We start from the raw sequence: 19731 nt of genomic DNA, 5'->3' as shown, positions 1-19731 counted from the left end.
AGGGGTAAGAGGGAGGACAGAAAGGTTAATTAATAAAGTCAGGTAGAATCTCAAAAGATAAGAAGAGACTATTGGGAAGACTTTTCCAATAGAAAAAATTGGTTTTTTGGTATTATTATTATTATTATTATTTGAGGGTAGGCGTAGGGGTTGGGTCTGCCCATGATTATCATTAATGATTGAAAAGGAAAAACAAAAATAGTTTATATAACATAATTATAAATAAAGTAGGACACCGTTGCTTAATATTTTGACACTAATTATGAGTCATCCAACTATATAAATCTAATGGTGTTAAACATTGTTTAATTGAAATTTAAAAGCTTTTTAACTTCTCTAACGATACTATTAGATTTCAGTAGATCGACGGCTACGCCCACTACGTTTTTGTCTAATTTACCATTTTGCAGGCCTTTTTAAAGCCATTTAGACTGTCAGAGATTCACCCCCATCATCATCTATCAAGTCACCTTACTCTCCTCTAAGTAACTCTGCCCTTATTTTCCTCTTTTGATCGTGTGTCGTATCGGATAGACTCGCCCAACATTGGTGGCGAGCGGCTGATTGTGGTTTTGGATGGTTGGAGATATTTTGTTAAATTTTAAATTTTTATTATAGTTAGGATGTTTTAGCTAAATTTTCAAATGTAAAGGGTTAAAAAATATTTTAAATATTAAAAAAAAAGGACAATTTAGTATAAGGCTTCTCCTAGCATTTTTTTTATTCCTCCCAACCAACATATTATTGATTTATACCCACTAATTTACTCAAATCTAACCAAACATATTTAGTATAACATTACTAATCTTCAAGGTAATGTATCTTCCCATTAATATAACATTATGAGTGTGTTTGGTTAAGAGAATGTTGTATTACTGGGAATGTTATATTAATGGAAATTTAGATTACTTGAGGCTGCGTTTGGTTCGGGGTGATATAAGATTAATTCTGTAATCTTTGTTTAATTTTCAAGATTCCTTCGTTTGGTTGTCAAGTAATAAAATATTACGTAATCTTTTATTGCAAATAGTGATTACTATTGGTAATATTAGGGGTAATCAAATTACCTTCCCAAGGGGTGTTAATATAAGATTATCGAGGTAATCTTAATTTTGACCTTATTTTGCCCTTAATCTTTTATCATTTTGGACACATTTGCCCTCATATGTCTACCAAATAACAATTACCCAAACCCCCTACATTTGAGAATTTAGCTAAAACGCCCTAACTGTAAAAAGTTTAAAAGTTAACAAAATACCCTCAACCACCCAAGACCACCGTTGGCCGCTAGCCACCACCGCTGGCCACCGGCGAAAGTTGTCATATTGGCTCAAGACCGGTGGGATCTTGCTGGTTGTGTGCTAGTAAGGACGTTTTTGGCCATGGATTTGTGATCCATGGCTGAAAACAGCCAGATCTGGCTGTTTCACAGCCAAAGATATGGTGGCGAAACGCCATAGATTTAGTCGTGATAAGGCCAGATCTTTGGCTGTGAAATTGCCGCCGTTTCATAGCTAGATCTTTGGCCGTTTCACGACCACATCTTTGGCCGTGAAACGACCACATCTTTGGCCGTGAAACGACCACATCTTTGGCCGTGAAATGACCACATCTTTGGCCGTGAAATGACCATATTCACGACCAGATCTAACCGTTTTTGGCCTTACCGGCACACGACCAGCCATATCTGGCCAGTCGGGTGGTGGTGGCTGGTTGCTGGTAGTGGCTTGGGGTGGGTGGGGCTGATTTTGCTACAAATTAAAGTTTCATATGGCTGGGGTGTTTTAGCAAAAGTTCAAATATAAGGGGTTAAAAAAATAATTTAAAAATAATTGAATAAAATAATAATAAAAATAATATTATATTATTATTTAAAAAGGAGGGCAATTTAGTAATCTACATAACATACGTACTCATTTATCCTCCCAACCAAACATATTATTATAACATACTTTTTTATTTTTTTCATTTTTTCATTTATTTTTCTTTTTAATTTTTTTTATAATCTTTCTTTTTTTTTTTTCTATTTTCCTTTTTTATTTTTCTTTTTTTTTATTATTCTTTTTTTGAATTTTTTTTTATTTTTTTTTTTTTTTTTTTTTTTTTTTTTTTTATTATTTTTTGTTTTTTTTTTATTTTTTATTTTTTTTTTTATTAATTTTTTGTTTGTTATTTTATATATTTTTTTTTTTTTTTTTTTTTTTTATTATTTTTTTTTTATTTTTTTTTTTTTTATTTTTTTTTTTTTTTTTTTTTTTTTATTTTTTTTTATCTTTTTTATTTTTAATTTTTTTTATTATTTTATTAAATTTTTTTTTTTTCTTCCTTTTTTTTTTTTTTTTGTTTGCTTTTATCTTTTTTTATTTTATTTTTTGCTGTTTTTTTTCTTTTTTTTTTTGTTTTATTTTTTTTTTTTCCTTTTTTTTTTTTTTTTTTTTTTCTTTTTTTTTTCTTTTTTATTTTTTTTTTATTTTTTTTTTTTTCTTTTTTTTTTTTTTTGTTTTTTTTTTTTTTTTCTTTTTTTTTTTTTTTTTTTTTTTTTTTTCTTTTTTATTTGATTATTTTTTTTTATATTTTTTATTATTTTTTTTTTTTTTTTTATTTTTATTTCTTAAATTGTTCATATTTTTTTATTATAATTATTTTTTGTTACTTTTGTTTATTTTTTTTACTTTTTTATTATTTTTTTTTTTTTTATTTTTTTTATTTTTTTTTTTATTTTTTTTTTATTTTTTTTTAAATATTATTTTATTTTTTTTTATTAATTTAATTTAATTTTTTTATTATTTTTTTTTTTGTTTAACAAAATTGTCTTATTTCGTGCAATCAAAATAGGCGAAGAAAAATCTAGAGATCTTGTGAAAGCATTGCACTTTTTTCCCCTTATTTTCCTCATTTCTAATGACACTGACACGTTGAATTAATAACACAGTTCTTGTTCAATGTACTCATCTCAAATCTACAAAATGTTTCACCATTAATTGTCACTTTAATAAATTGCTAATCTCATGTTGTTTAACTATTTCATTACAAATTAATTCAACAATTTCAATTCATGACCAAACTTCCAAAAGACTGACCACAAGAAATCATGTCTCATCAATTTAACCTTATTTTCCTCATTTGCAGTGATTGTTTTTATAATGGAAATAACAAAAGATATATATTGTTCAATGAATCCGAGTGAATTTATTTTTACCTAATATTATTTTGGAATTGGAATTGAAATCTCTTAAGTGTCCCATGAATGAAGAACTTCCTAGTCCGTCAACTGTGGGGTAAGAGGAATATTACTCGTTTTCAGATAATATAAAGACAATTTATAACCGACCAAAAATTTGTAACATGAATGAAACACGTGAATTAGGTCAACTTTAGCCACCTTTATATATAAATTTCACTCTCTTAATTACTCTTCACTTATATATTTATATAAAGAGAAATATATATGTTCATGAAAATGACAATTCATTACTCAATTAAATCTGCTAGCTATTACAAAATCAATCAATAAAAGTTGTAAAAGAAATCGTGTTTTAAAATGTATATTAAACTTAATCATTATGTGAAATTGGTGAGTAAGAAGCTAATCAACAATGTTTTTATTTTATTTTATTATATGGGTTGAATAATTTGTTTATTATGATAGTATTATCTTGGACGGAGCTAACAAAACAATCACCACCAACTTTAAATATATTTGATTTGCACAAAATGTGAATATTGTGTTTAAATATTTTCGAAGATAATTATAAAAACATAAACTCCTCTTCCCTAATTTCTCTTCGGTTCTTCTTTGTCCAAACAAATTTCGAAAATCATTTTTCCTTCTCTTAATCATTTATTTGATATAAGCATTAAGTTTCTTAATTATTATTTTTTAATTCTTAAAATACCATTTACTATGCTATTCTATTCTATCCATATATAGGCATATGATGATGAGACTTAATCGGTTTAGCAAAAATGGAAGTTTAATTTAGCTATGTAAAAGTTTATTTTTCTATTCAGTTTCCACTTTCCATTGAGCATGTTATTATTTTTAGTGTTTATTTTATTTTATTGTTTTTATGCCGTAGTTGTTGACCCATTACTTAGGAACTCTGTTAATTTGGGTTAGTGGTTAATGATGTGCATTTCTTTAGAAACGCTCCCGTGGTGGAGATATAGTCATACGAATCATGAAGTCATGGTATGTTGGTTCCTACTTTTCAGTTCAGTTTCTTGATCCATTTAAGATGTAATCTCTCACTATTTGAATGCTAATTTGAGTTTGTGTATTCTAAAAAGGATTTGAGCCATTTATCTTTTTTATTGCCAATATATTTTTTATTTTCAAGAAGCTATACATATATGTATATATATGTAGGGAGAAAGATATATTCGATGAAATCAATTTAAAAAAAAAAAAAAAAATTAACATACAACAGTTTTAAAATATGATAGCACATTAAAAAAATTATAAATTTATCAATAAAGCACTAGAAATGGAATTTTCAAGTTAATTTACTGTTTAACAAAATCTTCTATCATTGTTTGGGTTCACTATCATTCTTGATGATTTGGTGATTTGGTCTGTGTAAATAGTTAGGGTTCCGAAAAAATCCATTAATTTTGCTACCAAGTTCTGGATATGACTATGTTGTTGCCTCTTAATTACATTAATTAATCACACTAATTCCATTCAAATTATTACTTTATAGATATTAATTATTTGTTTGACTTGACCATGGTGGAGAATTTTCCCGTGGAAACTGTTGAGATTTTCTCAAAGCAGAGAGCGCGGCTATTTGACGATGCACTGTTTATGTAGCGGCTACGTATTGAAGTCAAACAATTATATTAATTATGCAACCATTAAATTATAAATAAATCTTGTTCTAGATAACTTCCGACCAAAACAAAAAAACCATAGTAAATTATAACAATAATGTTGGATTAAATCTATAATTAAAGCTTTGATGTTGATCTTCGTGGGTCCAATTTATAAGAAGTCGTACTACTATTTATCGAAATTGTATCATTTGAATGTGACCTTTTGATTTTAGTGTGATTCAAAAGCAAGAGATGTAAGGGTTTGTTTGTGTTATAATAAAATAATAAATGAAGTTTTTTCTGATTCTAACTCGTATTTGCACATGGGTTCTACTGTTTCTGTTCACACAATATCACAAATTAATTATATAATTTTCTTTATTCTAAAAGTTTGTGTTGAAGTCATACAAATTACAGAGTGACAAGTCACAAAGTTATCCCTGATAATATAATTCATGGTGGAAAGGTTACCTAGCCATAATGCTTTTTGATTAATTAATTATGAGACAGTTTTCAGGTATAATTGCATTACTGCATGTTTTGATTTGATTAATTAAATTTAAGCAATATTTAGTGGCTATTATTAACCCCTAAAGTCTATTAATTAGGAGACAGGGTAAAACATAAAATCTTGTCTTTGATTATAAATATATTAGAGGGAAATTAACTTAATGGTCTTTGTCATTGGCTCTTTTTAGGAACGATGTGGAGAGAAATTAAGCTTTTAATTTTAATCAAGATTTATGAATATGCTACTAGGGCAAGAATCACATGAACCCTATTTGTCTTTATATATTAAAATTAATTTCTTTGCAACATATTTCAGATTGTTCATAAATCCGCTGCAAAATATGACTTCTAAGACCCTAATGTACGACCCAGAAAATTATTTTCTATTGCCAAATCTTGCATCATCATGAGGAGAGCAAGCTATATTTTCGTGAATTTTTAATAAATTAACATAAATAATGCGTATCACCCCAATAATTGTTTATACCCTTGAGGATTAAGTTCATTAGATCAAGTACTTTAGTTTAGAGTATTGGATTATACTCCCCATTATAACAAATGTTAATAAGAAATAGACAGTCAAAAGGTAGAATTTGAGTTTTTTAAATTGTGATAATATTAAAATGAGGGGCATTCTGATATGCAAACAATTAAAATCCTCTAAATTAAGTAATTATGTAAACGTTTGTTAAATTTAAGGGCGAAATTCAAATATTTTTAAAACACATGATCTATACTACTAAACCAAAATCCCAAGGTGGATAAAGTCTTTCTCTTGCGTATCACGGAGTGTCTAATGCATTGTTTGGCTTAAAATGAGAATTCAATTGGGTTTCAAAATAGTTACATTTTCAATGTTGATTAATTCTCTCCTTTGGCGTTATAGATTCTCCGTTAAAGTCAAATGTCATCAAGTAAACTGCAAGAAAATAAAGATTTTGATACAAGAAAATTCCTTGAACTATATAAGTAAATTAATAAAAAAAATAAAAATAAATAATAGAACAAGAACTATAAGTCATAGAAAAATGTTAATGATTCATTGATTCCTCAAAAAGTTAATAGAATATATAATTTAATTGTGACATAATAACTGTAACTTTGTGTCACAATTAAATTATACAAGTTCTATTATTGTAAACTTTTTTTTTTTATTATTATTTTTCCACTCTTTTCAGTGCCAATCACAATTAAATTAAATTATTTTTCTATTATTAATTTTATAAGTACTATAAGATTTTAGAGTAACAAATAAACTTACCAAACTAAAGCTATCTATCTAGCTATAGCTATAAGCTAATTTCAGCATTGAGCACATGCTCTTTCACCACAAATTTCATATAATATAAAATTAAAGCACTATCTTTACCCAACAAAACTTTAGAGATGCCTAAAGTTAAGAATTAAAAATCAAAACTTCAATCACATAGTTGCTTTTAGTTAATTAATCTTTCCTTTTGTTTTTAATTCACCACAAACAAGTCTTTTCATAATTAATTTCTTCAAGAACTACATTAATTAAGTTCTTAAAAAGATCGCATGCCCTAATGATAACTACTTTTTTATGCTTAAATTGAACGATTGTGGAATCTGAAAAAGTTTAATGTTCTTTAATGGTTTGATAAGATGATCAACCAACATCTAAACAACTCCAGACATCTAAAGCACTATAGATTAAAAGCTAGAGATGATGAAAAGTTTAAGGCACTATAGATTTGTTGTCGCAATTGTGTTTTCGGAAATTTGGGTGCATAATCCATCTGATCTCATGCTAGAAAGATGAGTTGGATAATGACTGAATCAATTAACAATTAGATAAAATTAATTAAAAAAACTCATCCATTTCCTCTACAAATAAATCTATCAGAGGTCCCTCATTTAGGAGTAAATTTCTTTCATTTCATTTTGATAAATTTTCTCGTTCTGATTTGTCAAAAACTTCGGTTTACATTGACCAATTTCTTCGACCATTAATATTATTTTCTGATCATCAAATCAACAAAAGGCAACAAAGCTTAATTATCTCTCTTGTCGATGATCAATTGACCGATTCGTTCAAAATCATAAGCTTAGTGTACCATGCATTCATTATTCTTGAGTTTGTTAACTTTATAGCATTCTGATGTAGAGCGCGAGATAAAAGAATACAAAGAAAAATATCAAATATTGAACGTCAATAACTATAATCTAGCGATCCCATTTGAGTTAAAATCTAAAGCAAGTCTATCTGCATCACGTTCTTTATCGGTTTGTCCACAAAGAAGAGTTCTAGGGAGTGTTAAATTATTGAAATTAAATTCAAAGACTTTAATAAAACATATGATGGTGCAAGCTGGGTAGACCTAGAAATCCGGAAATGTTTACAGTTTGACTAAATTATATATAAGATATGATGGATTAGAAGGCATGAAAATGCAGCTCAACTAACCATTGTGAAAGCTAAGGATTAGGATTTCAAATTCTTTTACTTGCAATGTGAAAAACAGAAAAAATAAAATAAAATGGCAGCTAATGAAGCATTGAAATAATTTAAGTCCTTTTGGTTGCTCAACTCAAGTCATTGTTCGGCAGATTACGGGTCAGCAACCATATTTATATATAAAGTTTATAGTCTTGGCTTCAGTTTAATTGCATGGGTGAATTTATGTTGAAACTTGAACCTTTGCACGTGAAACACAAAGAGAAACTACCCATCATGTTTCCCTTTGAATTATTAATTCAATAATTCATGCCCTAACCTCATCAAGTACTCAGTTCTTTTTGTAAGAGAAAAGGAAACCTCGTCCCCCTTGTCCCTAAAACAATAATGGTAATTTAAATGTAGTTCTCATTCAAATGTTTGTTAATTAGTTTGTTTCTAAAAAACTCATATATATACACACACGAAAATTCTCAAGAGTGACGGATACCTAATCTTGGTATCAAGACACCTAAACCATAAAATTTCAATAATGAATTTTTTTATTTTTTCTAATGCATTTCTACCGTCAAATTCGTTTTTATGAACAATAATTATACTTATATAAATTTGGGATCCCAAATTTGTATCTCAAACTGTGTAACAATTATCTGGCAACGTTTTCATAATATTAGGATAATGGGATAAATGAATTAACTTGTTAAATCAACTGACACATCTTGGGATACAAAGATGGGAATATCAAATTTATTTGCCTGAAATCTCATTTACAAGGAAAGTCAATAAACCAAAATCTATTCATATTTTAACAAAGAACATTTTTATTATTAGTATCTCAATCGTAGACTTACCTACTTTTATAGTGGCCGACCCAACTTTTCACGACAAGCTAAAGGGGAATTCAAACTTTGAGGGATCAAACACTGTAATAAATAAGTTTTGCTTTTACAATTTATGAAAGGCTGAAGGTGTCGCAAGAGTCAAAAACTGTCTGCAAATGAATAAAAAGCACAAAACAATAGCAGTTTCAATCTCGGTGGTTATGAATTCCATATAATTTAAGCCCTCTTGTCTCCTGGAAACCTACCCTTATGCGCATGAAACTTTAATAGCAAACGAAACACACCTTCTTTTCAAACCATAATTTACACTATTATTCTCTCTTTGTTTGGTGGAGAGGTTTCTTTTTTGATCAAACACTACCTTTGGCTCTTAATTTCTTTAGATTTATTAAGACTTATGGTAACTACATTATTTAATCTTTCTTAATGCGTGTTTAGATGTATATATGGGGATAGAGCTAGAAAATTGATTTTGGGGGGGACTAAGGCATAGTGTTCGACGAGTGAGAGGTGTTTGAGAATGAATTTAAAAAGTTACATTTTTAGGGGTTAAAGTATCAAATTTAACGAATGAGGGTAGCCAAAGAATATTGAATTTTTAGGGGCTGAAACTGATATATAGTCCTTATCCTCATACGGCCTAATTTTCTTATATCTGATCAAGTTTTCACACATTAGAAAATTGCTAAAAGCAAAATTTTGTGCTTAGTTACATATAGAGCAAGAAATTTGATTGAAATTTTGTATTTTAGCAATCTTCTATCATTAGAAAAGTTGGTACAAATTTTAAAAAGAAAAAAGTAAAGATATTTCAAGCTCCTAGAAGCTTTTATATATTGTGAACCCAACATTTTTTTAGAAGGAACTAAACCTTGAAAAGTATATTATAACAATGGAAACTGAAAAATAAATTTTTTTAGGTGGTCTAGAAAGTATAAAGGAGCAATAGTATGTTGAGAAAAGAAGAGGATGTCAATGAAGAAGACTCTCTTATTCTCCTTTGATGTAGTAAAAAAATTCTACGTGATACGTATTAGCGGGAATCTATGCACAATTACTTTCGAAGCAATTTTTGACTAAAATTTTTGTAAGTGTGAAGACTGAAACGGTGCCGTGTTACTTAAACCAATACGCTATCGTTTCAAGAATGAATCTGGACCATCAGTTTTCAAGAGATCCAACGGCTGAGTTCAGTCCATCCTGGTCAACGATATATAAGCAATTTTTTCTCTTCAGTCTGGCGCATTCTATTTGATTGATACTGTGTTAGGTTTGCTCTACTAGGGTTTATCCTTTGTTCTGAAATCTTGATTCTGTGTAACTGGTTGAGTGATTGGGTTTGTCATTCTGATTGAGGGTTTTTTGTCTCTCGGTGGGCTGGGATTCTGAGTGTTAGTTTCCTAGGCTGATAGTTATCAGATACGGTGATTTCCGGTTTTCTTGGATCTTTCGATCTTGTATCTGTAATCTATAAACTGATTAACAAATTAGTGCAGTGAGCTTCGTTTGTTTCCGAAGCTCAACGTGGACGTAGCCTTCCCAATCTTGGAAAGGTGAACCATGGTAAAAGTGTGGTGTTCTTGATCTTTTGTGGATGTCTGTTTTATTGGTTATAATCTATGTTTGAGAGAGTGTTATTACAACAATTTTCTTTCAAGGTAAAATGAAGTTAAAGTGTATGATATAAAGTGTTTATATAAAGATAAAAATCTGTCAATTTTTAGAAATATTAAATTTTGAGGAGGAATATTTGACATTTTAAAGTTGCATACAAGACATGTAAAGTTGTTTAAATGAAAGTTTGAGGTATTAGGTGAAATATAATTTGGGCCTGTTCATACTTAATAAAAAAATATTTAAATTTTATATCCAAATTCATAAAAAATAGTAACCTCCCTTATATTTGAAAAAAATTAGCACTTACCTCCCTTTGACAATTAACTCAAACAGTCAAAATTAACAGAGGTAATAACATGATAGATATTTCCTAAATCCATGGGGGTTTGAAACAAACAATAGCCCTATATTATAATAATAGGGAAATTGGCAAGGAAAATTTTAGGTGGTCTGAAAAGAATAAGTCGAACAATAGTAATACCAACAAAATGGTAAAATCCATATTTTCACTTTACTAATTTCGAAAGATTGAAAGAAAAAAAAAATGGTATTCTTAAAGGAGATTTTCTTAATTCCCTCTTCAATGTGTGCAGAAAATTTCTACAGTTAATGTGTTGATTGGATTTTATGCACAATCACTTTGAAGCAATTTTTGATAAAGATTTTCCATTTTATGGGAGCAGAAAAATGCTCAATTATACGTTATAAAGTATTTACTTTGCTTACAGATAAAAATCTTTTAATTATAAGAAATTTTTGAATTGTGAGGAGGAATATTTAACATTTTAAAGTTACATGCTTAGCATAGAGTGTCGTCGCAATGAAAATCGAGATATTAGACAAAAGTTTTAATAGGGACTTTCTCATAATAAAAAAAATATTATTTAATATTTTACATCTAAATATATTAAGATTTTTTTTTTTAGTAAGAGAAACATACATTAAGAATTAATTATAAATATAGTAAAACGAAACTTTTAATGCTTGTTATTTTGTTCATACTTCCAATATTTTTAGAGATTAATACAAGTTCCCCCCTAAGGTTTCAAGGAATAAATATCCCTCCTTTAAGCATTTGAAATGACAATTTTTCCCTGAACAATTTCTAGCTACAAAAAAGAAATTAAGTTAAGCTAAAGAGAAGAAGAATCAGTGAAGAGAGTGTGTGAAGAAATTTGGATTTTCATTAACTAACAAAATCAGTTAGTATAACACATTTATACATTTTTGAATAAACCAAAACATTGTTGTTTTAATACTTCAGCTTAGTGCTTTTACAAAACTAACCCTATATCTCAATATCTTCTTGTAAATTGGACTACCTTCTTCTTCTGTATCTCAATATCTTCCCATAAATTGAACTACCTTCTTCTTTTGTATCTCAATATCTCAATATCTTCCCTTAACTGCTGCAATTTTGTCACATTAGTTGTTGTATTGTATCTTATCTACTGCATTTTAACCATAGCTGCATTCCAGCAGCATACTACAACGCACAACAGCATTCCAACAACTATATTACAACGCAAGTCAAGTGGCTTGTATCTTGCCTACTGCATTTTAACCATAGCTACATCCAGCAGCTATACTACAACGCACAACAGCATTCCAACAACTATATTACAACGCAAGTCAAGTGGCTTGTATCTTGCCTACTGCATTTTAACCATAGCTACATCCAGCAGCTATACTACAATGCACAATAGCATTCCAGCAGCTATATTACAATGCAAGTCAGGTGGTTTCAGCAGCTATATTCATTCAGGTAATTCAGACACAACATTCAACTTTTCTCGTAGTAAGCTGAATCTATGACTAGAGAGTGATTTGGTCAAAATGTCAGTTTTCTAATATTTTGAAGCTACATACTGAACAGTTAGACTCTTTCCCGCAACAAGCTCTCTCACATAGTGGACATTTGTCTTTATATGTTTAGTTTGAGCATGGAATACAGGGTTAGAGGATAGTACCCCTGCACTCATATTGTCATACCAAACTACGGGAGTATGCTTAATTTCAATCCCCAACTCTTTAAACAAGCGCTGAACCCAAACTACTTCAGTGGCTGCCTAACTTAATGCTCTATATTCAGTGGAGGATAGAGAGACAACTTTCTGCTTCTTGGAACTACATTGAACTAGATTGTCACCAAGAAATATAGCATATCCACTCGTAGATCTTCTATCGTTGATATCACTTGCCCAATTTGTGTCAGCATATGCTTCAAGACGAAAGTGTGAGTTTCGTTTAAAAATCAATCCATGATGAAGTGTTCCTTTCACATACTGTAGTACATGTTTGCATGCTGTCCAATGAGCTAAGGTTGGACTTTGCAAAAGCTGACTTAGCTTGTTGATTGTGAAGGCTAGGTCAGGTCTGGATAAGGTTAGATACTGCAACCCTCCTATAATACTTCTATACAAAGTAGGCTGCTCAAATAACTCCCTATCATCCTTGTTAAGTTTCGTACCAACTGCCATAGGGGTAAGGCAAGGATTACAATCCTCCATTCTAGCTTTTTCAAGAAGTTCTTGAGCAAATTTGGTTTGAGTTAGAAGAAGACTAGAACCATTCCTCTTAACTTCAAAGCCGAGGAAGTAATGCATGAGACCCATGATCTTCAGAGCAAACTGGCTGTTAAGGTCTTGAACTACCTTTGTAATGAGGTCATTGTCATTCCCTGTAACCAAAATATCATCTACATACACCAAAAAATACATTACTGTAGATGCATTTTTATAATAGAACAAACTAGTATCCGAAGTGCTATTGTAAAAACCGCAAGTCAAAAGTGCATTTTTCAGTTTATCAAACTTGGCCCTAAGGGCTTGTTTGAGACCATATAATGTCTTCTTGAGTTCAAACCTGTTGAGGCTAATTGAGAGAAGAAAAACTTTTTGGCAGCATCATGAATACTTGCTCCGTGAGCTCCCCATTGAGAAACACATTGTTCACATCAAGTTGATGAATTTCCCAATTGCTATGAACTGCAAGAGAGAACATTATGCATATAGTTGCTGCCTTTACCCCCGGAGAGAATGTATCAAAGTAATCTAGACTAGGGGTCTGTTGAAATCCCTTAGCCACCAATCGGGCTTTATATTTTTGTAATGATCCATCTGAATTAAGTTTTGTTTTAAACACCCATTTACATCCCACGATATGCATACCATCTCCCAAGTTTTGTTGTTCAACAAAGCATTATATTCACTGTCCATAGTTGCTTTCCATTCAGGAACTACTAAGGCCTTTTTGACAGTTTTAGGTTTCTTAAGAATGACTTTGGTAGATAAGAAAGCTTGAGCTGAACGTTTAAATTGTGAGGATTTCGACCTAGTAATCATGGGATGTACATTTTTAGTAGGTGCAGAAGTGTGTGGAGCTGCCAGAGGTAAAACAACTTCCAGATGAATACCCGAGGAGGCTGAGTGTCCTGATGAGCTTGGATATGTGGCAGAGGAAGATCTAGATCAAACTACTAAGTCTTGTACTTTTGTTGCATGCATAAATGTAGAGGCAGTAGCTTTTGATTGCTGCCGTGCAAATGGCAGATCAGAAACTACTGCTATAAGAGAAAGACCAGTCTCAACTAGAGCAGTAGAGGAAACCATTGCTGTAGGTAGTTCATTCTTTTTTGACTATGCAGAAGGAGAAACTACAACTACTGGTGATTTGGATGAACATGCGTGAGTAGGGGATGTTGGTCCATTAGGAAAATAAGTGATATGAGGATCATAACCAATAGAGGCATTGGCTGTATTAAAAGAACGCATGGTTTGAGAAGTATCATTATCCCAGCGAGAAGATATAGTCCAAGATGAGATTCCTGAAGATGTATAAGTATCAGAGCTCAATGGTGAAGTAAAATTATCTAAGTTAAAGAAACCAGTGCGAAAAGGGAACTCTTGTTCATTAAATTTGACTTTCTTGACTATATATATATGGCCAACACTTTTCATGCATTTATATCCCTTATGGACCAAACTATATCCCACAAAAACACATCTTTCTGTATGAAAGGAAAGCTTATGTTTGTGGTAAGGCCGTTGGAAAGGGAAACAACTACAGCTAAAGATTCTCAACTCTTGATATGAAGGTTCTTGCTTGAACAAAAAACTGATAAGGAGACAAAAACTCTAGAACCAAAGAGGGCAGCCTGTTTAAGAGATAAACACCAATTGAAAAAGCCTACCACCAAAACTTAAGTGGCATGGAGGCATGAGCTAATAAGGAGAGACCAAGTTTAGTTATGGATCTATGTTTTCTCTCTATTTTCCCATTCTAATGATGATGGATGAGGGTAGGGATGTCTAAACATAATCCTATGTTGTTGAAGATATTTCGCAAAAGGTCTAAACTCACCACCCAAGTCAGTTTGCATACATTTAATTTTGACATTCAACTTATTTTCTATGAAGACATGAAACTGAATAAACACTTCATAAGTTTCAGATTTGAGTTTGAGAGGATAGACCCACACATATCGACTATAATCACCCATGAAAACTATGTAATATCTATACCCTTCACTGGAAACCACAGGGGCAAGTCCCCACAAGTCAGAATGTACTAATTCTAGTGGAGCATGTGTTCGAGATGTGGAGGATGGAAAACTACATTGAGTTAATTTTTCAAATACACAAGCTTCACAGAAAAACCCTTTACTGATATCCAAAGAAGGCTTTACATGCATCTTATTTAGTACAACTTGTAGAGACTTGGCATTTGGATGCCCTAGTCTAGTATGCCAAAGAAAAGAAATAGCATCAGAATTATTACAAGCTAAAGTCTTATTGGAAACTTGAGAAGTAAAACACCTAAAACCATCCGAGAAAGCACCAGCAGCTGTTTATGATAAAGAAGCAGAATTTGAAGTTGCAGCAGTATTGAGATTCTCTTTAGAAACCAAGTGAGCATTGTTGATTAGAAAATCCAATTGGTACAATCCATTCTTTATTGTGCCTTGAAGTAGGGCAACTTTATTGTTTCTATCCTTTACCAAACAATGGTCAGCATATAACTCCACTAGCACATTGTTATCTCTTGTGATTTGTGAAATACTTAAGAGATTTTTTACAATTTTAGGGACAAATAAGATGTTCCTAAGCTAAACAAGTCTACTGGAATCAAAAGAAGGTAGAGCATCATACTTGTGTGTGCAATTGGTAGTGTCTCACCATTACCTACTTCCACTTGAGGCCTTTAGGATATTGTGATTGTGATTGTGATTGTGCTAGCATGTTGGAGGAATCTACTACCATATGATTAGAAGCTCATGAGTCCATGTACCAAGACTGATCTTTGATAGTTTGAGAAGTTGCAATATCTGTGTTGGAAACACCCGAGGACAGGATAGTATCTGAAGCAGCAGGTAAGTTGGCATAATTCTGTTGTGCATTATTAGTCTGAATTGAGTGTACATTTTGGAAAGGAACACCAGAGCTATGTTGTTGATAATGAGGATGTCCTTGTGAGCCATAAACTGAACCAGAAGCAAACTGATTGAAACTAGGAGGTCCAATGAATTGATTGCAAACAATGTTTTGTGGTTCGTAAAGAGGACCAGACGTAATCTGGTGCAAACGAGATCCTCTAAGAGTAGAAAAATCATGAAAGCCAGTCATATAAGTATTAAATGCTCAAGTAGGTATATTTGTTCCAACAAACAATACTTGTGCTTGTGCTTGAGTAGGATCAATAGAGTTTGTTGGAAATGAGGATGAGCCAGAACCAGTTGGAATAACTGGATATGACAGAGGCTATACCGAGTTATTGGAGGGTGCTACTACAAAACCTTGGTAGTCTTGATCAAATCTATGGTAACAATGCAAGGTTGAATGGCCTGGTTTCCCACAAACTTGGCACATCAGCCTCGGTTTACCATATCCTTTGCCTTATCCTAGACCTTGGAGATGATAGTTATACGATCCTCTATTAAAACTTGGCCTGAAGTTGCCAATTTGTCCAAGCATTGAGTGTTCATGTGGAAGTTGTAGATAACCAACATTACCAAAGTTAACATTATGAGCTTGTTGTGATTGTTGAGATACCAAACCAGGATCTTGACAGATATTCATAGTTAGACTTAATGTGTTTGAAGGCTGATTAACCATTACTCCAGAAGTATTCACAACTTGCTGTGTCTTAGATGCTAATAATGCAGAAGACATTTCATGAAACTTTAGTAAAGCATTGTGTTGTTTTTCCAGTTGCATCTCATGCTTATGAAGTAAGAACTGAGCTTCTCAAAATGTGACATTACTACTATTTGACACAAGATTGGCAACAACCGTATCATATTCAACACCTAAGCCATCTAAAATATAAAGCAATAACTCTTCATCGCTAATATGAACACCACTTGCATTAAGTCCGTCCCCCAATTCTTTCATACGCAACACAACACATATTCATTCACACTTTGAGAATCCTTTTTCATCGTTTGTAACATGTTACGCAAGTGTAGTGTTCTAGCCTTAGAGAAATATTGAAAATAGAGTTCTAGCGTATTCCAAATTTCATACGAATTGCTACACTTCGAAAAAAATCTAAACATGGACTCTGAAATCTATGAATTCAACTAACTAACAATAAACTAATCAGTTTTCTTCCAGCTAAAGTACTTAGGGGGCGTTTGGTTCAGGAATGTTAGATTACTGGGAATGTTAGATTACTGGAAAGATATATTACCTTGAAAGATTACTGGGAATCTTTAAGAAAATGTGTTTGGTTAGTTGATGGGTATGTTATATTAATATGGTTGGTTATGGGGAATAAATTGGTGGGTATGTTATTTAAATTACTAAATTGTCCCTTTTACAAATATTAATATAATATTATTTTTATTATTAATTTTTGAATAATCTCTTTTAACCCCCAATATTTCAGATTTAGTTAAAACACCCCTGCTTATATAAAACTTTAATTTATTACGAAATCACCCTCGCCTCCTGTCGCCGCCTGCCGCCACCGTAGACCACCACCGGAAGTCTCCGAAAGTCCCCATCAGCAACTCACCGTGACCAAGAGGCTTCGATATGGCTGTTTTTGGCCATATTGATGGCCAAAAACGGCCATAGCGATGACTCCCGGAGCCTCCCACTGAAACTCGTTCTTTTTTAGGGACTCCGACGAGTTTTCCGAGGCGGTCCGTGGTGGTTGGCCACTGTAGGCGGTGGTGGTTGGGTGGCAGTGGTGGTGGTGGTGGTGGCTGAGTGGCAGTGGTGGTGGTGGCTGAGTGGCAATGGTTTGTAAATTGTTTTAAATTCAAGGACATTATTGTCCAAAATTTTAGTTAAATAAGGGTAAAATTGAAATAGGATATTAATGTAAATTTATTTTAAAATGAGGGCATTATTGTCCAAAATTTTCATTAATAAGGGATAAAATTGTAACAAAAAAGGATAACCCTGGTAATCTCAGAATACCTAAGAAAATGTAGGTAATCAGATTACCTCCAATATTACCAATAGTAGTTACTATTAGTATTTGAAGATTACCGGAATCTTATATTACTTGACAACCAAACGTGGTAATCAAGTAATATTAGATGACATTACCCCAATAATCTGACATTACCGCCAACCAAACGCCCCCTTAGGGTTTGATTTTTTACATAATTGTTCAATTCCTTCAACTTTTTCCATTACAAAGATGGGAGGACAAGTGTTTGTACCTATAACAAAGCCATCCAGGTCGTGAGAAACTAGGGCAGGAAGTACTTGGGATCGCCAATAATTGTAGTTCTTCTCGCCCAATTTGATTGTAAGATTTGGCAGAGACGAATGAACTAGTAAGCTCTGTGTACTGTTGGTGCCACATTACTCTGTATCGGGTTTTGAGACAAAGATTCAAGATACAAGATTTGAGCTAGCCATTGACACTTGTCTTTTGCTCTGATACCATGAACGATTTTTAGCTACGAAAAAGAAACTAAGCTGAGCTAAAGAGAAGAAGAATCAGTGAAGAGTGTGTGTGGAGAAATCTTGATTTTTGTTAACTAACAAAATTTGTTAGTACAACACATTTCTACAGTTTTGAATAAACCAAAACATTGCCGTTTTAATACTCCAACTTAGTGCTTTTACAAAACTAACCCTATATATCAATAACCCCATACTATTAGGATTTAGTTGGATTAAACACCAAAACCCTAAAAAAAACTAACGAAGGGAGTCAATTGTTATTTCAAATATAAAGGGGAAATGGGTTATTTAGTAAAACCTTTGGGGGGTGCTTTGAATACACGTAAATTTTTAAGAACAACACATATATTCTTTTTGTATAATCCTATGTGTAGTATTGAAAGGATATTATACGAAGAAGAAAACTTAAAATAAGATAATGAATTAAACTAGTTTGTTAGAGTTTTAGAAAAGAAAGAGTTTAAACAAATTTTTGATAATAATATTTTATTATGAAAGAGAATGTATAAAAATAGCAATTTAAATTATAATAATAGCTTACAGAACTCATTAATATTCATGAGGAAACAAATAGTATTAAATAGACCTTATTTTAAAGAAAAAGAACTCCTTCATTCATGCTGTAAAAGAGAATCCCAATTATAAAACTTCAATATGAAGACCTCATTCTTAGGCTTTTGGAAACTAGGCCATGAGTAAGCCCTATTGAGTTGTGGGCTTTGACTTGGTTTTATACCCAAAAAGCGAGTTTCATTTTGTTGGAAAAGACTTTGGGCTTGAGAATTTCTCTTCTTTTTCGATTTTTATTATAAACAAATCCCATTTAATTAACAAAATGGGGTGAATCTCATTTAGTTAACAAAGAGTTCAAGAAAAAAGAATTTTGAAGGATGGGTATGTTAGGAAGCGATCTATTTACGCAGCAGAAAACAAAACTTTAAACAATACGGATTGTTCCATAGAACCAAAATCAGGGCACAAATTTACAATTTATATCAAAATAAGAATCTGCAGAAAATTAATCTAGAGTTTAAGAAATCATACGCACGTTTGGAGGCTCCTCCAAGTTATCTCTAAATGTATTTTGCTACCGACCCAAGTGTAGGATCGAATCGATGTAGTCCACACGAAGACAATCGCCAGGAACTAAAGAGGGATTTGCTAGATCCTCTTTAGCCTTAAGAATCAAGAAGAAATGAAGAGTATTTGATTTTCAATCAAACATGGATTCTGGCGTGAGAGAGAGAGCAAAAAGGGAGCTGTGTGTTTTCTCTTTTTTCAATCAAATGAAATAATGAAAAATCTCTTAACTTTTTCAATTAACCTTTTTCTTTTATAGTAAAGTTTAATTGCCCTATTCCCATATAGAATAGGCTTGGGCTCCAACCCAAACACCCCTTGTTTCCAAACACTCCCAATTAGATATTTATTTTAATTCATCATTATCTCAATTAAAATCAATTAATATATATATTTAATATATATATTAACATTTAACAATAATGATAATTTATTTAAATATATGCAAATACATATTTAAACTTAATTTCACTTAGTTAATTTTTCTAACAAATTAAATAAAGGCTAAGACCTCAGCAAATTT

General features: G+C 31.5%; 1 protein-coding gene across 1 annotated transcript; it reads right to left on the bottom strand.

Moving 5' to 3' along the window:
* Window positions 1-12272: 12272 nt before the first annotated feature.
* On the bottom strand, window positions 12273-12923 carry LOC116129379 (uncharacterized mitochondrial protein AtMg00810-like). The gene has a single exon (XM_031415127.1). The coding sequence runs from the start codon at window positions 12921-12923 to the stop codon at window positions 12273-12275; it is 651 nt and encodes a 216-aa protein (XP_031270987.1).
* Window positions 12924-19731: the final 6808 nt, after the last annotated feature.

Source organism: Pistacia vera, unplaced genomic scaffold, assembly GCF_008641045.1.
Source record: "Pistacia vera cultivar Batoury unplaced genomic scaffold, PisVer_v2 Contig211, whole genome shotgun sequence".
NCBI classification, from domain to species: Eukaryota; Viridiplantae; Streptophyta; class Magnoliopsida; order Sapindales; family Anacardiaceae; genus Pistacia; species Pistacia vera.
The sequence above is the reverse complement of the archived record's forward strand: the minus strand, read 5'-3'. Positions and strand labels throughout refer to the sequence as shown.